The following is a 24,396-nucleotide window of genomic DNA, read 5'->3' on the forward strand; positions in this document are numbered from 1 at the left end:
CATATCTAGACAAAATAAAGCGTATAGTGGTAGAGTTTCAATTTGTTAATGAAAATTAATTAAATGGCATAACCTACAGAATGTAACTAAATTACAAAATGATTATAAAATGATGAACTATAAACAAATTATTACAGAGCTTTCACATCTGACAAAATAAAAAAGTACTATTTGGGCAAAAGTTATTTAAATGATAAATATGAAGTGTTGTGGGAAGCATGCAAAATAAATACGATAGATACGAAATAAAAAGAACAAAGTGCAGGTTGAAATAGGCTATTTGAGACACGTTGGAAAGACAAGCCTCGCTCTCACTTTGTGTTTTTTTCTGGATCCGCTTGTAAGACGTTAAAATGACACAGACGTGTTAAAACAACAACTTTACAATATTGATGTGATTAAATGTTCGACTCCAACTTGGGGCGTATAAATAGCCTCCAGATGTGAGGAAATATTTCAGTAAGATCACATCGGCTGGTGGAAATCGTATTATCGTCATCGCACCATCATAACAGTGACAATGGGTGGTGCTGTTACACTATACACGGTGACTGTGTGTGTGACGGGGTATAATGTGTACAAGTGCATTCAGTGACGACCCAAAGAGACGGATTGAGAGACTGGATTACAAATCTTTCATTATTCTGTCATAATGGAGGAAGAAGCAGCTCTTTATCGTTAACTCTCCGTGAGAGGGATCTAAAACAATTCGTAACGATTGAACGGATCGAAGACCGTTGCTTGAAAGGCTTTTTTCTTTAAAAATGGCGATAACGAACATCAAAGAACAATGGCTGGATGTGTGGATTTATTTTTTTCTGACCCTGCTGATCGTGACTAATTTGGATGGAATATCTGCTCAAATACGGTATTCTATTCAGGAAGAACTGAAATTAGGTACGGCAGTTGGAAATGTGGCAAAAGACCTTGGATTAGATATTGGAAGACTGACGGATAGGAATCTTCGTATTGTGTCAGGAACAAAGCAGGATCTGTTCAAGGTAAATCTTCCTTTTCTCTCCAAAACTCTGGAGCGAGCTATCTTGAGCCAAGTGTCCTCCTATCTCCACAGTAACAACCTTCTTGACCCTCACCAGTCTGGATTCAAGGCCGGCCACTCGACAGAGACGGCCCTCCTTGCTGTCTCTGAGCAGCTTCACACTGCTAGAGCAGCCTCTCTCTCCTCTGTCCTTATCCTTCTCGACCTTTCTGCAGCATTTGACACCGTGAACCACCAGATCCTGATCTCTTCTCTTCAGGACCTGGGGATCTCAGGCACTGCACTCGCTCTTTTCTCTTCCTACCTTAAAGACCGCACCTACCGGGTAACTTGGAGAGGATCTGTGTCTGATCCTTGTCCTCTCACTACTGGGGTTCCTCAAGGCTCCGTCCTGGGTCCCCTCCTCTTCTCTCTGTACACAAATTCTCTCGGCTCTGTCATTCGTTGCATGGCTTCTCCTACCATAGCTATGCTGATGACACCCAACTGATCTTCTCGTTTCCACCATCCGAAACACGGGTGGCGGCACGAATCTCTGCCTGTCTGACTGACATCTCTCAGTGGATGTCTGCTCACCACCTGAAGATCAACCCTGACAAGACTGAGCTACTATTCCTTCCAGGGAAAGGCTCCCCACCCACGACCTGACTATCACCTTCAACAGCTCTGTGTTGGCCCCTACCGGACTGCCAGGAACCTCGGGGTGACACTCGACAGTCAACTCTCCTGACGGCCAACATCGCTGCGACGCGTTCCTGTAGGTACATGCTGCACAACATCAGGAGAATACGTCCTCTTCTTACTCAGAAGGCGGCGCAGGTTCTGATCCAGGCTCTGGTCATTTCACGCCTCGACTACTGCAACTCCCTCCTGGCTGGTCTACCTGCTAAGGCCATCCGACCCTGAAGCTCATCAAGAATGCAGCAGCTCAACTGGTCTTCAGCCTCCCGAAATTCACCCACACCACTCCGCTCCTCCGCTCTCTCCACTGGTTACGGTGGCTGCTCGCATCCGCTTCAAAACACTGGTCCTGGCGTATCGTGCTCTAGACGGATCGGGCCCGTCTACATCCGGGATATGGTCACCGTACACCGCACGTTAAGCTCCGCTCGGCAACAGCCAATCGTCTTGTGCCTCCTGCACCTCGAGCTAATCACTCGAAATCCAGACTGTTTGCTGTCCTGGCTCCTCAGTGGTGGAACGAGCTCCCCACTGACATCAGGACAGCAGAAAGTCTCTACATCTTCCGTCGGAGACTGAAAACACACCTTTTCCGACTATATCTGGATTAAAACACAGATTAGCACTTCAGTGGCACTTAGATAGCACTTACTTATGGTACTTTTGTAGTTCGACTATGTTGAGGAAATGTTACTTCCTGTATTCTTGTTGTTCTTAGTTTGTACTCTAGGTTGAAATGCACTTATTGTAAGTCGCTTTGGATAAAAGCGTCTGCTAAATGACATGTAATGTAATGTAATGGAGTTTTGTTCGTGAACCAGAGAATAAACAGAGAGGACCTGTGTGCAAAAACGGATCCATGCGTCACAAATTTGAAAGCAGTTGTTGAAAATCCCCTCGAGATGCACCAAATAACTGTGGAAATACTCGATGTAAACGACAACTCTCCAATATTTCCTGAAGGAAACTACACATTAGAGGTGCTGGAGTCCGCCATAGTTGGATCTCGATTTCAAATGGAAGGAGCACACGACATGGATGTTGGTTTGAATTCATTACAGTTATATAAACTCAACCACAACCAGTATTTTCGACTGGAAACGGAAGAATTTGGGGAGGATGGAAAGGTTCCATTCTTAATCTTACAGCGACCTTTGGATAGAGAACACTCCGCTCAACACCGGTTACTCTTAACAGCAAGTGATGGCGGTAAACCATCTAAATCTGGTAATATTAATATCACCGTTATTGTGTCTGATGTAAATGACAACTCACCAGTGTGTAGTAAACAAAAATATACAATTACAATAAAGGAAAACGCACATGGGAACATTTCTGCTGACAGTAAATGCATCTGACTCGGATGAAGGAGTGAACGGTGAGATCGAATATTCTTTAAGGAATAAACCTCGAGGACTCTCATCTGAACCGTTTGATTTGAACAGCAGAACTGGCAAACTAACGGTGAAAGGAGGTCTCGATTACGAGGCAAAGCAAGTCTATGAAATTAAAGTACTGGCTGCGGACAAAGGCGCAGTGTCTCTCTCCACACACTGCAACGTGGTTGTTAGAGTGGAAGACGTGAACGACAATCAACCCGAAATAGACATCACATCCCTTTCAAGTCGCATTCCAGAGGACGCGCCTCCGGGCACCGTGGTGGCATTGATGGGCGTGACGGACCTTGACTCGGGAGTGAACGGACAGGTGGTCTGCAGTGTGCCCAGTCATTTACCTTTTGACTTAAAGCCGTCCCCTGACGGACAGTCATATTCGTTGGTCACCAAGGACAAACTCGATAAGGAGACCATACAGATGTATGATATCACAATAATGGCGAAGGATTTAGGGAACCCCGCTCTGTCATCAACGAAAGTTATACAGGTGGATGTGCTAGATATCAATGATAATAGTCCTTTGTTTACTGAAAGCCCATATACTTTTTATGTGCCTGAAAACAACAAGGCTGGGATGCCAATTTGTTCTGTGAAAGCAGAGGATGTTGACGGAGGTGAAAATGCTGCAGTCACATATTCACTCGACCGCAAAAGTTCAGGGCCCACTATCACTTCCTTTTTAAATATAAATGAAGCCAATGGCACTATTTCCGCTCAAAAAAGTTTTGACTTTGAAAGTCTGAAAACGTTCCAGTTCCAAGTTGTCGCCTCAGATTCTGGAACTCCGTCACTCAGCAGCAACGTCACAGTGAACGTGTTCATTCTGGATCAGAACGACAACGCTCCAGTCATCCTGTACCCAGTCAGCTCTAACGGTTCTGCTGAAGGTGTGGAGGAGGTTCCCCGCAATGTGAACGCAGGACACTTGGTGACTAAAGTCAGAGCCTATGACGCTGATATAGGATATAACGGCTGGCTGCTGTTTTCACTGCAGGAAGTTACTGACCACAGTCTCTTTGGGTTGGACCGCTATACAGGACAGATCAGAACCCTTCGCTCATTCACAGAGACAGACGAGGCGCACCATAAACTGGTCATACTGGTGAAAGACAATGGGAACGTGTCTCTCTCAGCAACAGCTACTGTGATGGTCAAAGTTGTGGAGCCCAAAGAGGCTTTTGCTGCCGCTGATGTTAAAAGTGCAACAAAGGATGAGGAGGATAATAACGTGACTTTCTACCTGATGATAACTTTGGGCTCAGTTTCAACTCTTTTTCTCATCAGTATCATCGTGCTGGTTGCAATGCAGTGCTCTAAATCCACAGACTACACTTCTAAATATCTACAAGAGCCTAATTATGACGGGACCCTGTGTCACAGCATCCAGTACAGATCTGGAGAGAAACGCTACATGCTAGTTGCACCCAGAATGAGTATAGGGTCTACTATAGTCCCGGGCAGCCACGCCAACACACTCATGCTGCCTGACAGGAGGACTCCTGGAGAGGTAAGATCATTTAAAGCATTTAATGTTTTTTTTATCATCCAGTTAAAAAAAGTCAAAAAATCACTACTCTGTTTAGGAACACTTGGTTAATTTATTTTTGACAGTTCCGGGTGTAGCACCCTGAAATATGTTATGTCATATATCTTGAGCGTTGATCACCTGTGCACAACTGTGAAGGGAGGAACGTGCTTGTTGTCCCTTTGGAATAGAGCGCTGTCTCTTTAAGAGAGGGGTGTGTGAAGGGCAGGTGCTGTAAGCCAACCCTGTATCACAAAAATGACGTTCCCACAGACCTAAATTGCAATTCGCAGTTACGTTTGACTGAAACGTATTTCTCTCCAAATTACGTTTGACTGAAACGTATTTCTCTCCAGATTGCGTTTGTATTTGACGTATTACAATTACGTCTCTAATCAACATACCTGCTCTTTTTGTTTGATGAGAAGTAAACACGCCTGTAAATAATTCCATGAATGGTTTATTGTTTTGAGTTGTTTGACTGTTTAGCATTTTCCTTATTGATTTTGATGTATGCCTTTTATATTGTATTGTTTGAATAAATATAGACGTGTTATAATCTTCCGCTTAACAGATAAATTGGACTTTTATTTTTAAAGGTTAAAAGGAAGCGCGCATTTTTTTAAGGTTAAAATGCGAACTTTATGATATAGATTACGGACAGATGCGCATTTTATAAAAAGTTGAATAGTTGATTGGACCCGTATGAGGCTAACTCTCTTAAGATGGTTATGAGGTGGTGATAGTTTGCGAGTTTTAATTAATGTATTGTCACCTAAAGAAAGAAAATAAAGGAGTGTCAGCAGCAGTACATCTTCACGCCAATTCATATGATCCGCTACAACGCCTATTGCTGTCATAACACGCAGGCGAAACAACATATACAATAATAATAAATAAGACTAGAGGACGCTTTTTCCAATTCATAACATCATTGTAGAAAAGAGAGACAACAAACGGCAAAGATACGTTGATTAGAGACGTATTTGTAATTGTAATACGTCAAATACAAACGCAATCTGGATATAAATACGTTTCAGTCAAACGTAACTGCGAATTGCAATTTAGGTCTGGGGGAACGTCATTTTTGTGATACAGGGTTGTGTAAACAGGCTGAAGATAAAACAAAGTATGTTTTTTTTAACCGGGACCTTGTTAAATAAAAGTTGCAAAACAGAAGGGCAACGTGTTTCTGAACAGTTCATTTTAAGGGTGCAAGTGCAACACGTCTCTGAATTAAAGTAAAGGATTGAGAGATTGCACTGTGTGAATATGACTGAATGTTATTCCTGATCGGCTCTCAGTAAATGAAAGTGTAAAATCGCTTTGCCTGCATGGTCTACAGACTAGAAAAGTTATATGCAATGCATTTTGTCACATTTACTATCAATACATCTACGTTCGTTAAGAGCTTCAGCGAATACAACTCTTTCTTAAAAAACAAGTGATATATTCACTTATAATTCATGAAGATAAAGAGAGAAAAGGAGCGAGAAAAAAAAGAAAAAAGACACACGGAGAGCAACACACCCTAAATGTTAAACTCGTGTTGTTACTATATCTTCAGGTCCATCTGTATTATATTTTTAGCACACATATATTGTTGCAGACTATATATCTTTAAAGTTCCTAAAATTGGTCAACACTATAGTATATTATTGAATATATATATATATATATATATATATATATATATTGTATTGTGTTCCTTTAACGACCTCCGGGTGTCACTGTACATTGGGAAACTATTGAAGACGTTGTACCTCCCCTGAACAATCTTTTGTCCGTCATTTACAGCAGGGTATGGTATTTGAATCAAGCACGCCAGCCGAAGGATTCACGTTATGCATTTTTTACTATTCGATGGAAAACTGGTTGGACATAGATATTTTTCGTTGCAGTAAAATCCGTCATCGTGTTTGGTTGAAGTTGTAGTTTAATTATGGGGGCCGACAGAGCCGGTCGACAAAGGGAGTACTACGTTTTTGTGTTTCAAATGGCCCTATTGCTTTTCATCGGAAAGCAGGCTTTTGCTCAGATACGGTACTCTATTCCAGAGGAGGCGAAAGAAGGAACTGCTGTTGGAAATGTTGCAAAGGATCTTGGCATTGAAATCACCTCGTTATCTGACCGGCGGTTCCGTGTTGTTTCTGGATCACAGGAGACGTATTTTGAGGTAAACCAGGACAATGGGGCTCTGTATGTCCACAGGAAAATCGACAGAGAGGAGCTGTGTCACGGTGGTGGTGCATGTCTAATGGAGCTAAAAATCCTGGTTGAAAACCCCTTGGAAATGCACTATGTAGTCGTAGAAATTACAGATGTCAATGATCACTTTCCTAGTTTTCCCGAAAAAGAACAGACATTTGAAATCGGGGAACAAACATTACCAGGAAGGCGATTCCAACTGCACGCTGCTCGTGATCCCGATGCTGGAATTAACTCTATCCGTACGTACACTTTAACAGCAAACGATTATTTTAAAGTAGACATCCGTGAAAGCGATGAAGACAAAATTCCATTTTTAGTGCTGAAAAAACCGGTCGACAGAGAACAAAAAAACAAACACGCGCTACTGGTTACAGCCGTTGATGGAGGTAAACCTCCCAAATCTGGGACACTAAATGTTTCCATTAATGTTATTGACATTAATGATAATCGTCCGATGTTTAGTAAGGAGATTTACCAAATTACAATACCTGAAAATATCCCCGTCGGTACTTCAATATGTAAAATGAATGCAACAGATGCTGATGAAGGCATCAATAGCGAACTTGAATACAGCCTTGGAAAAACTATGAAGAAAAAATTATATGACATTTTTGAATTGGACAAATTAACTGGAGAACTTAGAGTAAAGGCAGCAGTGGACTATGAGGAAAACGAGGTGTACAAACTTGATGTTGAGGCATCCGATAAAGGAACGCCTCCACTGATAGGTGAGTGTAGAGTCATTATAAAGATTAAAGATGCCAATGATAATGCACCAGAAATAGAAGTAACATCACTGTCAAATATAGTGTCTGAAGATTCGAAACCTGGTACAGTCATTTCACTGCTGAGTGCTGTGGATAAAGACTCAGGTGTCAATGGAAAAATTATAACAAGCATAACATCAGACGTGCCTTTTGAATTAAAACCTTCTTATAAGGAGAACATTTATTCAATTGTCACTAAAGGATTTCTGGATAGAGAGGAGGTGTCACATTATGAAATAACAATAACAGCCACTGATTGTGGTGAACCTCCATTATCTACTGTTAAAACACTGAGTATTCAGATATCAGATGTAAATGATAACAGACCACAGTTCAACCAAAATCCATTACAGTTTTACCTAATAGAAAATAACATCGCTGGAAAGACAATATTATCTGTAAGCGCGACAGACAAAGACGTTAATGACAATGCAGTGATTTCTTTTCATGTTGTAAGGGGAGCAACTGAAAATGATATAACATCATTTCTGAATATTAACTCAGAAAGTGGAGATATTTTTGCACTAAAAAGTTTTGACTTTGAAAGTCTGAAAACGTTCCAGTTCCAAGTTGTTGCCTCAGATTCTGGAACTCCGTCACTCAGCAGCAACATCACAGTGAACGTGTTCATTCTGGATCAGAACGACAACGCTCCAGTCATCCTGTACCCAGTCAGCTCTAACGGTTCTGCTGAAGGTGTGGAGGAGGTTCCCCGCAATGTGAACGCAGGACACTTGGTGACTAAAGTCAGAGCCTATGACGCTGATATACACTGTAAAAAAAGATCCTAATTTTACGGTAAATAACTCTAAATATTTACAGTATTTTTCTTTCTTTTTAAATTACATACAAAACTCTGTGAAATTACAGACATTATCTTTAAATTAACAACCCAACTGTTAATTTAAGTTTTATGCTCATAATACAAAATAACATTTTTTTCCCATTTTTGTAAAGAAAAATGACTGTATTATTAATACAGTCTTTTTACCGTTTTCTTAAATGACATACAAATTCATGTAAAACAACAATTATTACCTGTAATTAAATGTGGAGCTCCTTATATGAAGGTTTATGTCCATACTAACAATTTAACGATTTTCTTTGTAATTTTAAGGTAGATCATATTATATTTATATTAATGTGTACTTTACATTCAAACTCTGTAAATCTGAATCTAAATGTAGCTAACTTTTGTCATTACATTAAACATATTGCATTTTTTTAAGAGTACAAAGTAGAAGAAATAATAGGTTTTGATACTTGTTCTTTATAGGAGCATTATAGGGCGACCGTGAGTATTTGTCCAGTGTCGGTGTCCCGGGCGAGACATCTAACTTCTAACTGTAAGTCGCTTTTGGATAAAAGCGCCAGCTAAATGCATGTAACATGCTTGAAAGTTTCAACCTCAAGAGAGCAGTGCAGCAGAAACTTGCCATATAGGATTTAGTGTCAACTAGAAATAAGACCGTCACAATGGCAATGACCACCACGAGCGGAGTGCGAAGCATCCCAGATAGCAGTTGATCCTATCCGCCCTCCTGTCGCACTCGGTTTGGTCATGCCACCGGATCCGCGCACCATCAGACAGCGTTGTGACTGCGGTGGATGCTCCACGTTGTTGCCCTTCGACTTTTCAAACTGGTATTTTCAAAACTGCAGCTCTTTGCGCCAGAAGTACGAGTTAGGTAAGTGTTGAATTGTGTTGCTACTGTCGAATTATGGCTCGTTTTCTTAAGAGTTCCCTCTTCTTTTGGCTGCCGCTAACATTGCTTTGTGAAGTTTGAGGTATTGTTAGACTTCAACGTAAATAAGTTATTACCGTAACATCCCGGTTTTAAAAGAAAAAATCGTATTTAATCACACACAGTTGGTGATGGTGTATAAGTTGATGTTGCTACTGCACGTGTCCCCTCTGCCAGGGCTGGTCCAGCTAACTACCATGTGTGGTTCTCATGGAGCTATCTTCTGCAGCTAGCGCTGAATTGTCAGTGGTTAGGTTACTTAGCTCCAACCCAAGGGTGCGCGATGGAAGCTGAGCGAGCTAACCGCTGGCTAACCGCAGCGCTAGCTCGCGAGCTAATAACGAGCGCTAGCTCGCGAGCTAATAGCGCTAGCTCGCGAGCTAATAGCGAGCGCCAGCACAGACCTGTTTTAATTTAATTCTGCATGTATTGAGTTCTCAACACGTAACTTAGAATTTGCAATGTCATCCTCACAGTTGTACAGAAGTGACAACACTGTTGATCGCCATCTCTACAATTCAGGTAAGCACACATTCTTTGGAAGGAAATGTTTTCACAGCAACTTAAAGACACATTTGAGAGGGAACCGTATAACCTGTTTAACTTTATAATGACCAGATTTGTATTAATTCATTAAAATACTATCTTAATAGCGTAGTGTTTGTTAGGATCTGTGTGTTTCCTGTTTTATGTTGAAGTCCCTGTCTCGTTTCCCTGCTCTTCCCTCCCTGTGCTTGTCTGTTTCTTTCCTGATTGTTTCCAGACACGCCCTGATTGTTTCCACCTGTGTCTCGTTCCCCTGTGTATTTAATCTGTGTCCTTCTGTTTGTCTGGTGTCAGATCGTCTTTTTTCGTTCCCGTGTGGTGTTGTCCGTGTTCCTGTACTGAGAATAAACTCTGTTTTTCGTGAAACTCCTGCTGCGTTTGGGTCCTCCACACCACGCATCCGTAACAGTGTTTTTATAAAAATGACTTGACATGCTATATAAGCACTACAAATTAATACAATTGAGAACAAATAGATATTGTATATTTCCTGAAAGAAAAGATGCATTTCAAACATTGTTTGTATTTTGGTTTGTTTGAGATAAAAATGAACAGAAAGAATGGGCCTGTCTCCAGCTCCACCATTAGATGGAGGGTCCGTCAAGATGTTTTGACTACATCACTGATTGATGGGAAACTGAATACAACTTTGACTGTTAAGTAAAGTTTCTTCTCTTCAATGTGTATAACACGCCTATTATTGCCGTTTAATCTCTTTTTTTTACGGTATACCTCGTGTTTTCAAACACAAATTTTCATACTCCTGGTTATAAAGAACTTTAATAGTTGCAAAATATTATTTTTTTCAAAGTTCTTGGAACAGAAGGTTATATTTCTGTGACAAGTGACACTGTTTGTTTCTTTCCTCTGTAATTCAGGATGTTCCACTTCATAGAATTGTTGACTAACAAAACGGTAGCAGTAATGCCACAAAGCTATACCAGCTTTGTGGCACTACTGCTACCGTTTAACCAATTATCCGAGGGACGAAAGGGTGGACAAGGCTGTCAGAAGCGCCGAACAACCTGGACCAGACTGGCAGACACGTGACGTCAGAGTAATTGGATCATGCGGTATTATATTAATATTGTATTAATTGGCCGTTTTAAACGGATATAAAAAATCACTTTGTTATATATGTTGGGGGAAACAACATTTTAATCACATTGTTCTGTTTATAATTCTGTACTTTTTCATTGTGTTTATGTGACTTAATTTTTAGATAATTACTTGGTGGAAATATATGTCTTGCGACACATCAGATCTCCAGTCAGAAGAGGAGGCAATTCCTAAAAAGAGGAAGCCAATGCCGGTGTGAGTAAATATGTATACATTTTATTCTTTAGAACACTTTTACCTTAATAAAATAAAGTGTCTGTCATTCATTTTTATAGTATGACCAATTAGTTTTTTTCTATCTCTTTCTAGCCATTTCTATGGAGACTCGGATGGAGACAGTGAAAATGAAAATTCCCCCCACAAAACAGGGGTCCAACCACTAGCGGGACAGTTGTCCCTCCAATCATTGCCTCCTCCTAACTATTCCATGTACTCCATCACCAGCAGGACAGCGAACACGCCAGGGGGACACGCCCACCTGGCGAGGGGCGTGGTGTGGTTCAGACACCATTGCCTGCTGTGGTGAGCAACACCTCAAACGGCTATGGGATTCAAATTGAACCTTTTAATCATTTAATTTTTTTAAATGTTAACAATTATTAATTGTATACAAGACATGCAATACACACTGTCACATTGAATCCAAGTGAATATGATTATTATGATTGCATTAATGAAATTGTATAAAACTTGATATTTCCATATTTTATGTAAAATCTCTTAATCGTTACATTTTTTAACTGTTTTTCGAATGGTTTTTTTATATAGCTGTTCCAGTTCAAATCCTAGGCATGCTGGAGACAATTACAGAGGTGAGAGACCCGGTTCCGTTTCCGTGTACCACAATGGAGGAAGTGGACCTTTTTGAGCAACGGCTCAAAGATCCCGTCAACATTCTAATGAGTGGTGAGTTTTTTTGTTTTAAGAATCTCACGCAAAGCTGATTAAAATCTATTGTATGTAATTAACACTAGACAATACCATGTTTGATGGAAATGTTTTTTCAAACATTCTGTAAAGTATCAAATATTAATCGTACTTTTTCGATCCATTTTCGATTTCCTCCCTGGCAACAATCGGACGACATGATGCCAAACGTGGAACATCCCCGAATGAATGGAAAAAAATTATTCAGTCAAATGACATCTAAGACTTTGCTCCTGCGTAAGTAACTCATATTTAATGAAAACAATTTGGATTCACCCAGAGGTCTTGAGTAGTGTTCAAACTTACGAATAACCATCTTTCCCAGATCTTTTTTTAACGGTGCTAAATAAAATGTTTGAATTGCAACTTTATTCTCTACTTGGGTAAATGTTACTCGACTATATCTTTACATAATAGTTATATGATATATTGGCTCTAAATATAGCATAGCACACCTTAAGTGCCAGACAGCTACTAGATTTTAGACTGCATTTCTGCTCTATGTTGCACTGAGGATTCATGAGATTTTGTATCTGCTTGTGTGATTACAGATGCCGTCAGAAAGAATCATGCCACACATGCATCCACTGATGAACAGATTCTAAAGCATGCCATTAGGTGGTTCAACCTGGCAGCAAACCGGGGTAGCTCCAGGAGGCGTGCTACTGTCGACATCCCCCACACTGAACAGAATTAAAAATATATATTTATATTTTTATATATAATATATATTTATATTTTTATATATATATACACACACACCAGTTCTCAGTTGGAAGTTCCACCATTCACTTGAGGCCACTGCGACCTATTCTCTGGGAGAATTGTGGTATTTGGGTTAGGTGGTCGGTATTTATGGTTGTATTAGTTGTAGCTCTTGTGTTCTAATGTGAGCTATAGTTTTTACTCTATATGTATGTGTGTATATATTGTCTCGAACTAATTATAAATAAATATGATTCATACATGTACAAGAAATAATTTGATGTCCTTTTAATAAACTTTTTGATATTATTTCCGATTGCATTTCTTTTTTCCCCATTGATGCATATTAAATATATGTCGGTATGTAAAGTAATTGATCCGGGCCAAATGAGCTGCTTTATGGAAGGATCCAAATTGAATGAATATGGGTGCATACGGCTGTACATCTAGCCACTGATCCGGAGCCTATGACGCATCCGGGAGGGAGTCAGTTTGCTATCTGTGATATTAATTGTTACATTGAACTGGAATAGGCCTTTACTGTTCAAAATATTGAAAATGACAATGCTATTAAAAACATTTGATTTCCACATTCCAAGTTGTGCAAGTAAAAAATAGAGGGTGAGTTTGGCCTGTATTATAGAGATTTATGCCCACATGGACACTTCCAGGCCGGTTAAATTAACTGGGTTTGCCCTAACGACGGAGGCCCGATTCTGCCATAGTTGCTTGCTACTTTGGGCGTCCTTTAGCCGGCAAAAGACAGTAACCTTTGCCCATGTGATTGAGGCCCAGTGCTGCTATAGTGCATGCCGTCTTGGGCATCCACACAACGGTGAAAGAGGGGGAGTTTAGCCCTAAGAAAGTAGGCCTTGTGCTGCTGCAGTGCATGCTGTCTTGGGCATGCGTAATTCAGCCAAAGACTGCATTTAGCCGGGGGAATTGAGGACAGCAGCTTTTTTATCCGAGAAACAGCGTTGTTGGCTGCCTTTAATTCAACCTTTTCAGCCTGGACGCAGAGCTCAAGTAGTCTTGAATGTGCCTCCAAAAATGTATGGTATTTACGGGGTTAAATCAGCCTTTTCATCGTTTTGACGCAAATTGGCAGAGATCCCGAAGTTATACTCAGCCAATTTAGCCTGGAGATGATGCTGTAGTGCATTATCAAACTGCACAATTACTGTTGAATCTACCTTGCTTCCATAGACAACTAACATACTTTAAAGACATTCACTGTCTACAGTGAGCAGTTGAACAATTAAAATGTACATTGTCCCATATAAAGGATGGCTAATGGCCGAACTACTTTGGCCAACACCTTGGATCTGCTGGATTTGAGCTATGCAGAAGAATAAAGACAAGAAGAGGGGGAAATGGCTTCGCAATGGATTGACTTGCTACATGCGGTTAAAAGTTTGAAAACATGTTGCAACCTGTATGGGATAATGGCCATGTTGGCAAATGAGTGTTGCTGTGGGCAAAGGCTGAACTCTAAACCAACCTGCCGCATAACACTGCAACACAGTTCGGGGAAAATGACATTGTCATGTTTGCACAGTTGGCATTTTGGTGGTTCTAAAGGAAAGGTCAGGGATTTGTTAAAATGCAAGAGGGTCATACTATGGGCCATCTGAATGTAAATAGAATGTCACCATGATATCAATCCAGCGATAAGCAATATATGCAGTGATTATTGTTGATTGTTCCATCTCAATTGCCGTCATCAGTCCTCATTTGGGTTATTGTGCAGGGAATGGCACTAAAACTTTTTAAAAATATTTGGGTGCTTCATTTTCTTTAATTAAAGAACCACTAAACACTGGGCCTCTACTTGTGTGTTCTTGTGTTGAGGCTAACCGGGGAAATAATAGTAATAATACAAATAATAATCTACCACTTCTGAGTAGACTCAATGTAGAGGAAACGCTTCATATGGATCAATGTGTTGGAGTTCTGTTGACTGTAGACTAGTAAGTATACTACAAAGGAATTGAATGACCAACCGTCGCCCCTCTCAGCCGGCCTTAAAACATACTAAGTGTGGAAATATATATATATATAGCCTACCATGTGTCTATGTGTGTTTGTGTTAACCTATAGGTATTATTACAACTTTACCATATAGTATTTCATTTGTATTCATACACTGCAATGGAAAGAGTTAATTGAATATACCAGCCTATAAATACAACTAAATACAGACATTTCTTTAGTTTCTTTCAAAACAAGTCATCTTTTTCTATATGTGTTATGTTACCACGCTAAAACCATTGCTATTGGCTGTCTCCACGTTGCTTTGAACATGATTGGATAATCTGCCTGTCACTCAGAGAACTGGCCAATGAGAACTGTCCGCCTCGGATTTGAAATTACGTCTGTTTGAGCGGAAGCCGCAGCGGGGCAGGCGCTACTCGGCAGGTCTGCTAGTGTCTGCTGTTGACCTACCTGCATTATTACCTGAAGTATTTTACATATGCCTGCGATTTCAACTTGTGGGATGTCAACGGAGAAAGAAAGACTGGGACACAGAGGAAGGATCATACGGGATGTGGTGACCAGCAAAGTTACGTGAATTGATATCCTGCAAAATTATTGAAGATATCAGGTAAGAAAACATTTTCACTGTTACTTTCTGAAACAACCTAATGTAATTTTCTGTTTAGCATAGTTTAAACATATTTCATTTAGACATATGGAAACAAATTAATCATTTTATATGTTTAAAAGTAATGTTATTACATTAAAATCAGTTAATTAGTGTGTTTAATACAGTTCATAATGGATTAAATAATGCTATAGGTGGATAAACGGACTGTTACAAAGAGTTTGGTTAGCTAGTTAAGTAAACTAGCTTCAGGTAACGTTAGCTTGTTGGCATGATTCTGTCTCACAACCAGAAAAACATACTTGAATGTGGTTTAGGGTGGGTGACATGGATATAATTGACAGTATTCTTCACTTTTTCGAACCGTACTGCACACAGCACTGGACCCTGAGCAGTGCATGGCCTGCAAGATCATGAGAAGGCTGAAGAACCAGGAGTGACAAGATACCACTGGATGGTGGGGCACATAATTCCACTCAGGGACAGGTAAGCAAACAGACAAGACATAGAGAGAGATAGGATTTGTTCTTACAAAAAACAATATAAAACAGCAAACATGTGCATTTAAACAGAAACAATACACACATACATACTGTAAAAATGTGTTGTGTTCATTTAAGAAGCCTGCTCAAAACAAATGCATGCATGAGTTACTCTAAGTCAGACTGGGAAATAAAGCCTCTAATTTTTGTAAATGTTTCTGAGTTGGAAAAAGGCACCTTGGTGATGCTGGTGATATGATTCTTAAAATTGAGTTCACCTTCCATGGTCACTTATAGGTTTGTGATTTGTTTTTAGTGATCTGAAAATGTCTGTTTACCAACGGTCCCCATCCAACCTGACAGAGCGTGTGAGGATCTGCAGAAAAGAATGGCAGAACATCCCCAAATCCAGGTGTGTAAAGCTTGTCGCGTTTTATCGAAGAGACGAGGCTTTAACCGTGCCAAAGGTGCATTAACTAAGTACCAAGTAAAGGGTCTGAATACGTATGTCAATGTGATAATTCAGTTTTCTCTTTTTTATTACAGGGTATTGAGTGTAGATTGATGAGGTAAAAATTAATTCAAATGATTCTATCATAAGGTTGCAACATAACAAAATGGGAGTGAAAAAGTCTGAATACTTTCTGCATGCACGAAATATGTGGTGGCAGTTTTTTTCTGATTCATTTTCACATTACCCTTTTCAACACTGATAATAGCTAATTACACGAAACTTTCTTATATTTTTCAGCTCAATAAGGATTGGAACAACATTGACGGGGGGAAACACCCAAAGTCCATCACTCGTAAGTATCCACTGCAGCATATATAAAAGATATTAGTCCATTTGAACCACTATTGCAAAACCTTACATTGTGATTAATATTAGATATGATTTCTCAAGTACTTTAATGATCTGAGCAAAGCACTTTAAGACAGTTCTTCCACTGGCCATAAAAAAAACTGAGGAGCTTTTCCTTCGGCCTTCTTTTGAGTTGTCGGTGGCCCTGAGAGGTCAGGGCACTGCAACTTAATAAAACATGCTAATAGACAAAACACAAGCAAATTAAGAAAACAACTTCATCAAATTGACAGCACATGTGCAGCATTTAGAAAAAGCGCTGCAAATTCAGACGACACAACACGGTACAGAAAAGCGCTGCAAATTAAGAAAAAGTGTTTCAAGAGGACACTAAATCGTGATGAACACAGCTTGGACAGGCTTGCTGTTGCTATGGTTTGTTACTCATGAAGTTATTGAAATCGGGTATTGTATCATCTGTTTACGTTGTGGACCTACAATATGCTACTGCTCTACTCACCGGAAAGTGAGCTGCATGCACCTCGCAGGACCTTGCAGAGCGGAAAAGCTGAATTATATCAGTCATTCTGATTATTTCTGAGGAGATTTGACAGATTTTAAACTGTACTATCCGGTTTAACAGTGTGGACAGACAGCCTGTAGCCTGCATCATATTCATGTAGGCATTATTAGACAAAAAAAATATACAGACGTATAGTCTACAGTAAGCCAAGCATTCCCATGAGACTTCTTTCCTTGAAAAATCCCCAAACAGACCACTATTACCTTACCTGAAATAAACATACCTCGTACTACTATCACCACCATAAAGTTATTGCTTATATGGTTATTATGCAAGCTACAGTTAACGTAACTTTTTCAATTTTGAAGATGAGGTCATATGAGATTGAATTCTGCTTTTCGCTCTGCAAAGTCCTATGAGTTGCGTGCAGCGGTCACTTTATGTGCAGAGTAAAGCAGCAGCAAAAGTCAGTTCCCAACATAAACAGATGGTATACGGAGCCGACGTCACTTCAATAACTTCACGAGTCTCAAACTAGCAGCAACAAACATGTTCAAACCGTGCTCAGCACCATTGTCCTTTGGAAACACTTCTGTTTTCTGTATTTGCGGCATGTTTTCTAAATACTGGACATGTGTTGTCAAATTGCTAAAGTTTAATCTTAACTTGCCTGTGTTTTGTCTTTTTGCATGTGTTTTCTTAAGTGGCAGTGTGTTGATCTCTCAGGGCCACCGTAGAGTTAGCATACTTTTCAAAGACATGTCGTCATCATTATCATCATCTACCCTTTTTTATTTCTAAGGGGGCATTGAGGAAAAGACCCTCAGACATGTCACAATATAATTATCGGTGGTTGGTTTGATCTAGATGTATCAATTAGCTTCTTTTTTTTGTTTAGCTACAAGTGTGTTTACCTTGCTATGATACATCTGTGAAACGTGCCCATTGTTGTGAATCCACGTCTTTCTTCTTTTCGTGATTCACATGTTTCTGATGGAAGTGCTAAGACATGCACTGCGTGCAGCTTTAAATAGGTAATCATTTAATTACTATCATTCTCAAAGCTGACTGTTCAGATTGACAGAATGTCAATTGGTACAGACAATTTCAAAATAGTTAGTTTAAGTTTGTTTAAAGGAATGGGAAGAAATGAAAGCCAACTTTCTCAGGACTTTCCAGTGAATTTGTTTGTCCTTCTTCCCTTTTTCCCCCCAGATGCATCGAGGATCTGGCTGATTACTGGAAATTTGGAAGATTGTTCTTTATCTGCACTGTCACTTCTGGTAAATATTTATGAAGAAGAAATATACTTTATTAATCCCCAAGGGGAAATTAGTTCTCTGCATTTAACCCATCCTTAGTTATTAAGGAGCAGTGGGCTGCAGTGATGCGACCAGGAAGCAACTGGGGGTTCAGTGCCTTGCTCAAGGACACTTCGACTTGCAACTAATGGGGAGAGCGGGGATCGAACCGACAACCTTGGGGTTGCAGGACGGCCCTCTTACCCCACTGAGCTACAGCCGCCCACAATTATGGACCTTTTGTGGTATGTTTTGCTTTCACTTATCAACTGATAGTGAATAATTGGTTGATTTTGAAAATGTACATTAAATAAAATGTTTTAAAATCAATATTGGTGTGTACTTTATATGTAATTCAGTTTCTAACCCCTACTTTAATTGAAACATTGAATGTTTTGTAGATGTTTCAATGTATTTAGATTTTTCACAGTAATCTCAAAAGCTTATATTTCATAATAATTGAACACTTGTAATAGTACAGGAGAAATCTGTAAAATCACAGTATTTCACTGCAAAACCTTTATAAATATCATTTTATTGAAGGTGTTTGATTGTAATAATATAGGAAAAATCTGTAAAATCACAGTATTTCACTGCAGAACCTTTAGAAATATCACTTTATTGAAGGTGTTTGATTGTAATAATATCGGAAAATCTGTAAAATCACAGTATTTCACTGCAGAACCTTTAGAAATATCACTTTATTGAAGGTGTTTGATTGTAATAATATAGGAAAAATCTGTAAAATCACAGTATTTCACTGCAGAACCTTTAGAAATATCACTTTATTGAAGGTGTTTGATTGTAATAATATAGGAAAAATCTAAAATCACAGTATTTCACTGCAGAACCTTTAGAAATATCACTTTATTGAAGGCGTTTGACTGTAATAATATAGGAAAAATCTGTAAAATTACAGTATTTCACTGCAGAACCTTTAGAAATATCACTTTATTGAAGGCGTTTGACTGTAATAATATAGGAAAAATCTGTAGAATTACAGTATTTCACTGCAGAACCTTTAGAAATATCACTTTATTGAAGGTGTTTGATTGTAATAATACATTCAAAATCTGTAAAATTACAGTATTTCACTGCAGAAGCTTTAGAAATATGACTTTATTGAAGGTATTTGACTGTAATAATATAGGCAAAATCTGTAAAATTACAGTATTTCACTGCAGAAGCTTTAGAAATATCACTTTATTGAAGGTATTTGACTGTAATAATAAAGGAAAAATCTGTAAAATAACAGTATTTCACTGCAGAACCTATAGAAATATCACTTTAATTAAGGTGTTTGATTGTAATATTACAGGAAAAATCTGTAAAAAAACAGTATTTCACTGCAAAATCTTTAATGAAAATTACTGTAAATTTATGGTTTTCGTCCTTTATTTGAAGTAAGGTATTTTACCTTAAATTTACGGTTTTTGTTTGGCAGCCGTAGCTGCCACTCATTTGACCTTCTTTTTACGGGTTTTTTTCTTACAGTGTAGGATATAACGGCTGGCTGCTGTTTTCACTGCAGGAAGTTACTGACCACAGCCTCTTTGGGTTGGACCGCTATACAGGACAGATCAGAACCCTTCGCTCATTCACAGAGACAGACGAGGCGGAGCATAAACTGGTCATACTGGTGAAAGACAATGGGAACGTGTCCCTCTCAGCAACAGCTACTGTGTTGGTCAAAGTTGTGGAGCCCAAAGAGGCTTTTGCTGCCGCTGATGTTAATAGTGCAACAAAGGATGAGGAGGATAATAACGTGACTTTCTACCTGATGATAACTTTGGGCTCAGTTTCAACTCTTTTCCTCATCAGTATCATCGTGCTGGTTGCAATGCAGTGCTCTAAATCCACAGACTACACTTCTAAATATATACAAGAGCCTAATTATGACGGGACCCTGTGTCACAGCATCCAGTACCGATCTGGAGAGAAACGCTACATGCTAGTTGGACCCAGAATGAGTATAGGATCTACTATAGTCCCGGGCAGCCACGCCAACACACTCATGCTGCCTGACAGGAGGACTCCTGGAGAGGTAAGATACATTTTTAAAATATTTTACATCATGCTTTTTTTCAACACATATGTCATTGTAATCTACAGCAGAAGAAGATGCATTTGTTTTTTTGTTTTCCGTTCTCTCCTCGCTGGGATGACATTGCGCTGTCCGTGGTGCTGAAATGTAGTTTGCGTGTTGGTGATTCTTTAGGAGAAGTTTAACATGGTTCGCAAAGAAATGCAAGTATTCCCTCGGCCAGTTGTTCTGAATAAACATTGTATGGCACATTCAGTTGACTTACGTTCAGCCACTTGTTTTTATTAAGTGTATCAATCGTGTATTTAACAACATTGAGATTTGGCCATGTTTTCAATATGTGTCTCCTGTAACAATGCATTTGATCAGCGGTGTTATTCATTATCTGCATTGATTATCCAAGAACCACACACCTGACTCGTACTGATTGTCTTAAAAAACATACCATGATTTGTTGGTTTAGAAATGCCTAAGAATAATGAGGGACTCATGTTGAACACAACTGCACTAATTGCGGAGTCCAGCAGACTTGTTGTAGATTTTTTTTACTAGATAAAATAGTGAAGCAAACCATTTGGGATGTATGGTACTGTTGCCCACTGGTCACATGGTGTCAGTGCGACCTAAATAGTGGCTGTGTTGCGGGTTCTGTGGAGGCCCCGCCCATCTCTGGTTCAACTCTTAAGGGGGAGGTACGCTGACGGAGGACACATCAGGCTTATGCGAACAGCGGTTAATATTTATGATTGAAAAGCTTGCATTTGAGAATCGTGACATGGATCTTATCAGAATGGTTCGATGAGCAATCTGTTCTCTGAATTTTACAAAAAGAAAGACTTCATTGTTTTGCTTGACAATGGGAGAACGAGGACAAAGGCGCCGAGTGAGCTGCTGCTGGGTTGTCGGGATTCTGTTGCTGTGCTGTGGGGAACGGATTTTGGCCCAGCTTCGATACTCTGTTCCAGAGGAACTACAAGTGGGATCCCCTGTCGGAAATGTTGCCAAGGATTTAGGGCTTGACATCAGCACTTTGACAGACAGGCGGTGTCGTATTGTTTCGGGGCCCAACCATGCTCTGTTTCAGTTCAACCAAAACAATGGCGTTTTGTACATTGGGCATATCATGGACCGCGAGGAGCTCTGTGATGGCATCAAGGTGTGTTTGATCAACCTGAAAATTGTTGTAGAAAGCCCACTGGAAATACATTACATCGCCGTTGAAATAATGGATGTTAATGACCATTCACCGATTTTTCCAGAAAGCGAGCAGCAGCTGGAAATAGCGGAGCATACTCCTCCAGGTACTCGTTTCCAAATCCATGCTGCTCGAGACCCTGATGTCGGTCCACAGTCAGTCCGATTATATAAATTGAGCCAAAATAATTTTTTCGACATTGAAATCCGAGACAGCGAGGAGGACAAGATACCATTCTTAGTGCTGAAAAAGCCTTTAGACAGGGAGCAGAAGTCAGAACACCATTTAGTGTTAACGGCTCTTGACGGGGGAAGTCCGTCGAGATCTGGGAGTCTTAATTTGACTATAACTGTAATAGACACAAATGATAACCGCCCTGTGTTCAGCAAAGACATATATACTGTGTCATTAGATGAAAATGCCCCGATAGGAACTCTTGTAATACAATTAAACGCTACAGATTTAGACGAAGGGTTAAACAGCGAAATTGAATACGCGTTTGGAAAAACACAGAAAAGAAAAGTGCATGATACATTTGAATTAGACAGCGTCACTGGTGAGATTCGAGTGAAAGGAAATGTAGACTTTGAGGACACGGAGATTTATAGACTGGATTTGCAGGCGTCAGATAAAGGCCAGCCCCCGTGGACGGCTGAAAGTAGAGTTGTGATCAAAATAAAAGACGTGAATGACAACCAGCCAGATATTGAGGTGACATCATTGTCCAATGTAGTAGCAGAAGATTCAAAGCCTGGCACAGTTATATCACTTATTAGTGTCACAGACAAAGATTCGGGCTTGAATGGGAAAGTTATTTGTAAAATATTAAATAATGTTCCGTTTGAATTAACACCATCCATTGAGGAAAACATGTACTCTCTGGTCACAAAGGGGCGTTTAGACAGAGAAAGTGTGTCCCATTATGATATCACCATAACAGCTACAGACTGTGGTGATCCTCCACTTTCCCGTGTTAAATCATTCGTTGTTCAGGTCGCAGATGTAAATGACAACAGGCCACTTTTCAGTCAGAATCCATTTGAACTTTATTTAGTAGAAAACAATGTCGCCGGGGGATCAATATATTCTGTAAGCGCTGCTGACAGTGATCTGACGGAGAATGCATTAATAACATACCACATTGTGAGAGGTAATGGGCTGCATCGTGAAATGACATCTTTTCTGAATATAAATTCGGAAAACGGACAAATATCTGCACTAAAAAGTTTTGACTTTGAAAGTCTGAAAACGTTTCAGTTCCAAGTTGTCGCCTCAGATTCTGGAACTCCGTCACTCAGCAGCAACGTCACAGTGAACGTGTTCATTCTGGATCAGAACGACAACGCTCCAGTCATCCTGTACCCAGTCAGCTCTAACGGTTCTGCTGAAGGTGTGGAGGAGGTTCCCCGCAATGTGAACGCAGGACACTTGGTGACTAAAGTCAGAGCCTATGACGCTGATATAGGATATAACGGCTGGCTGCTGTTTTCACTGCAGGAAGTTACTGACCACAGTCTCTTTGGGTTGGACCGCTATACAGGACAGATCAGAACCCTTCGCTCATTCACAGAGACAGACGAGGCGCAGCATAAACTGGTCATACTGGTGAAAGACAATGGGAACGTGTCTCTCTCAGCAACAGCTACTGTGATGGTCAAAGTTGTGGAGCCCAAAGAGGCTTTTGCTGCCGCTGATGTTAAAAGTGCAACAAAGGATGAGGAGGATAATAACGTGACTTTCTACCTGATGATAACTTTGGGCTCAGTTTCAACTCTTTTTCTCATCAGTATCATCGTGCTGGTTGCAATGCAGTGCTCTAAATCCACAGACTACACTTCTAAATATATACAAGAGCCTAATTATGACGGGACCCTGTGTCACAGCATCCAGTACCGATCTGGAGAGAAACGCTACATGCTAGTTGGACCCAGAATGAGTATAGGATCTACTATAGTCCCGGGCAGCCACGCCAACACACTCATGCTGCCTGACAGGCTGCCTGACAGGAGGACTCCTGGAGAGGTAAGATACATTCATGTTCAAACTTTAAAATGAATTACTGTAATTGCTTTCTTACTAATCATATATTCGCAACCTGGTTCGTGTTGCACTGCAGCTGCTGCCTTCTCTATTTCTCCCGGCAATTACATCAGAACAAGTATGATGTATTCTCGTGTTGAGATCCTAAACTTTCTCTTTGGCTCTTTCTTATTTCGTTGCATTACATTGCGTTTGTTTTATGTCAATTTCATATAATTTAATTGGAGGCTTTATCAAATGTCATTTTCATTTGAAAGGGCGGAGGAGCAACACGTCCTATATCATCAATACTATCAACGAAGACATGAACAACCCATGACACAAGAGTAAACGATAAACAATTTTAGAAGTGTATGACATGGTAAAAAACGGCTCAAGTTTATAAGATGAACGGGAAAAAATATACTGTCATAATATATACTGTGGGCATAGTTAACTGCAAAACGACACAATTTCATGGAGCTGAAGTGTTTTTCGTTTCCTGGTCTTAAGAATCAAACGAACATTGATATAATGTACAGAACAACCATCACATTTCTGCAGTGATAACGGAGTTCGCGCGGTGTCAGTGTAACGTGAGATCTCATCCTTACAGGAGCGTATTGCTGTTTGGTTCCACTTCCACCTCCTGGCAACATTTTCACTTCGATACTGACCGGATCGTTTCGGCTTATTTGACGTAGATGGTCGGTTTGTCCGAATTTCTGGATATTTAAGAAATTAATCAATTTAAACGCATACGGCCGTGTTGGATTATTTATATACATCGACGCAGTTCTCT

General features: G+C 40.0%; 1 protein-coding gene, 1 long non-coding RNA gene and 1 pseudogene across 5 annotated transcripts; all 3 read left to right on the top strand.

Annotated features, from left to right (window-relative positions):
- The first annotated feature begins 764 nt into the window (after positions 1–764).
- LOC130209289 (protocadherin alpha-13-like) lies at positions 765–4,701 on the top strand (annotated as a pseudogene).
- A 1,844-nt stretch (positions 4,702–6,545) lies between these two features.
- LOC130209290 (fat-like cadherin-related tumor suppressor homolog) lies at positions 6,546–24,270 on the top strand. The gene is given in 4 exon segments (XM_056438852.1): positions 6,546–8,379; positions 19,836–20,380; positions 21,216–23,597; positions 24,211–24,270. Coding segments are annotated over 4 exon segments (4,821 nt in total).
- LOC130209991 (uncharacterized) lies at positions 8,913–12,932 on the top strand. 4 transcript variants are annotated; one of them, XR_008834752.1, is made up of 8 exons: positions 8,913–9,269; positions 9,803–9,848; positions 10,414–10,527; positions 10,751–10,945; positions 11,095–11,186; positions 11,301–11,513; positions 11,760–11,897; positions 12,470–12,932. It is a non-coding gene; the product is annotated as an uncharacterized LOC130209991 (long non-coding RNA). The 4 variants fall into 4 exon arrangements; XR_008834753.1 differs by having other exon boundaries at positions 9,780–9,848; positions 10,414–10,945; XR_008834751.1 differs by having other exon boundaries at positions 10,414–10,945.
- Positions 24,271–24,396: the final 126 nt, after the last annotated feature.

The sequence above is a fragment of the Pseudoliparis swirei genome, chromosome 19 (genome assembly GCF_029220125.1).
Source record: "Pseudoliparis swirei isolate HS2019 ecotype Mariana Trench chromosome 19, NWPU_hadal_v1, whole genome shotgun sequence".
Lineage (NCBI taxonomy): Eukaryota > Metazoa > Chordata > Actinopteri > Perciformes > Liparidae > Pseudoliparis > Pseudoliparis swirei.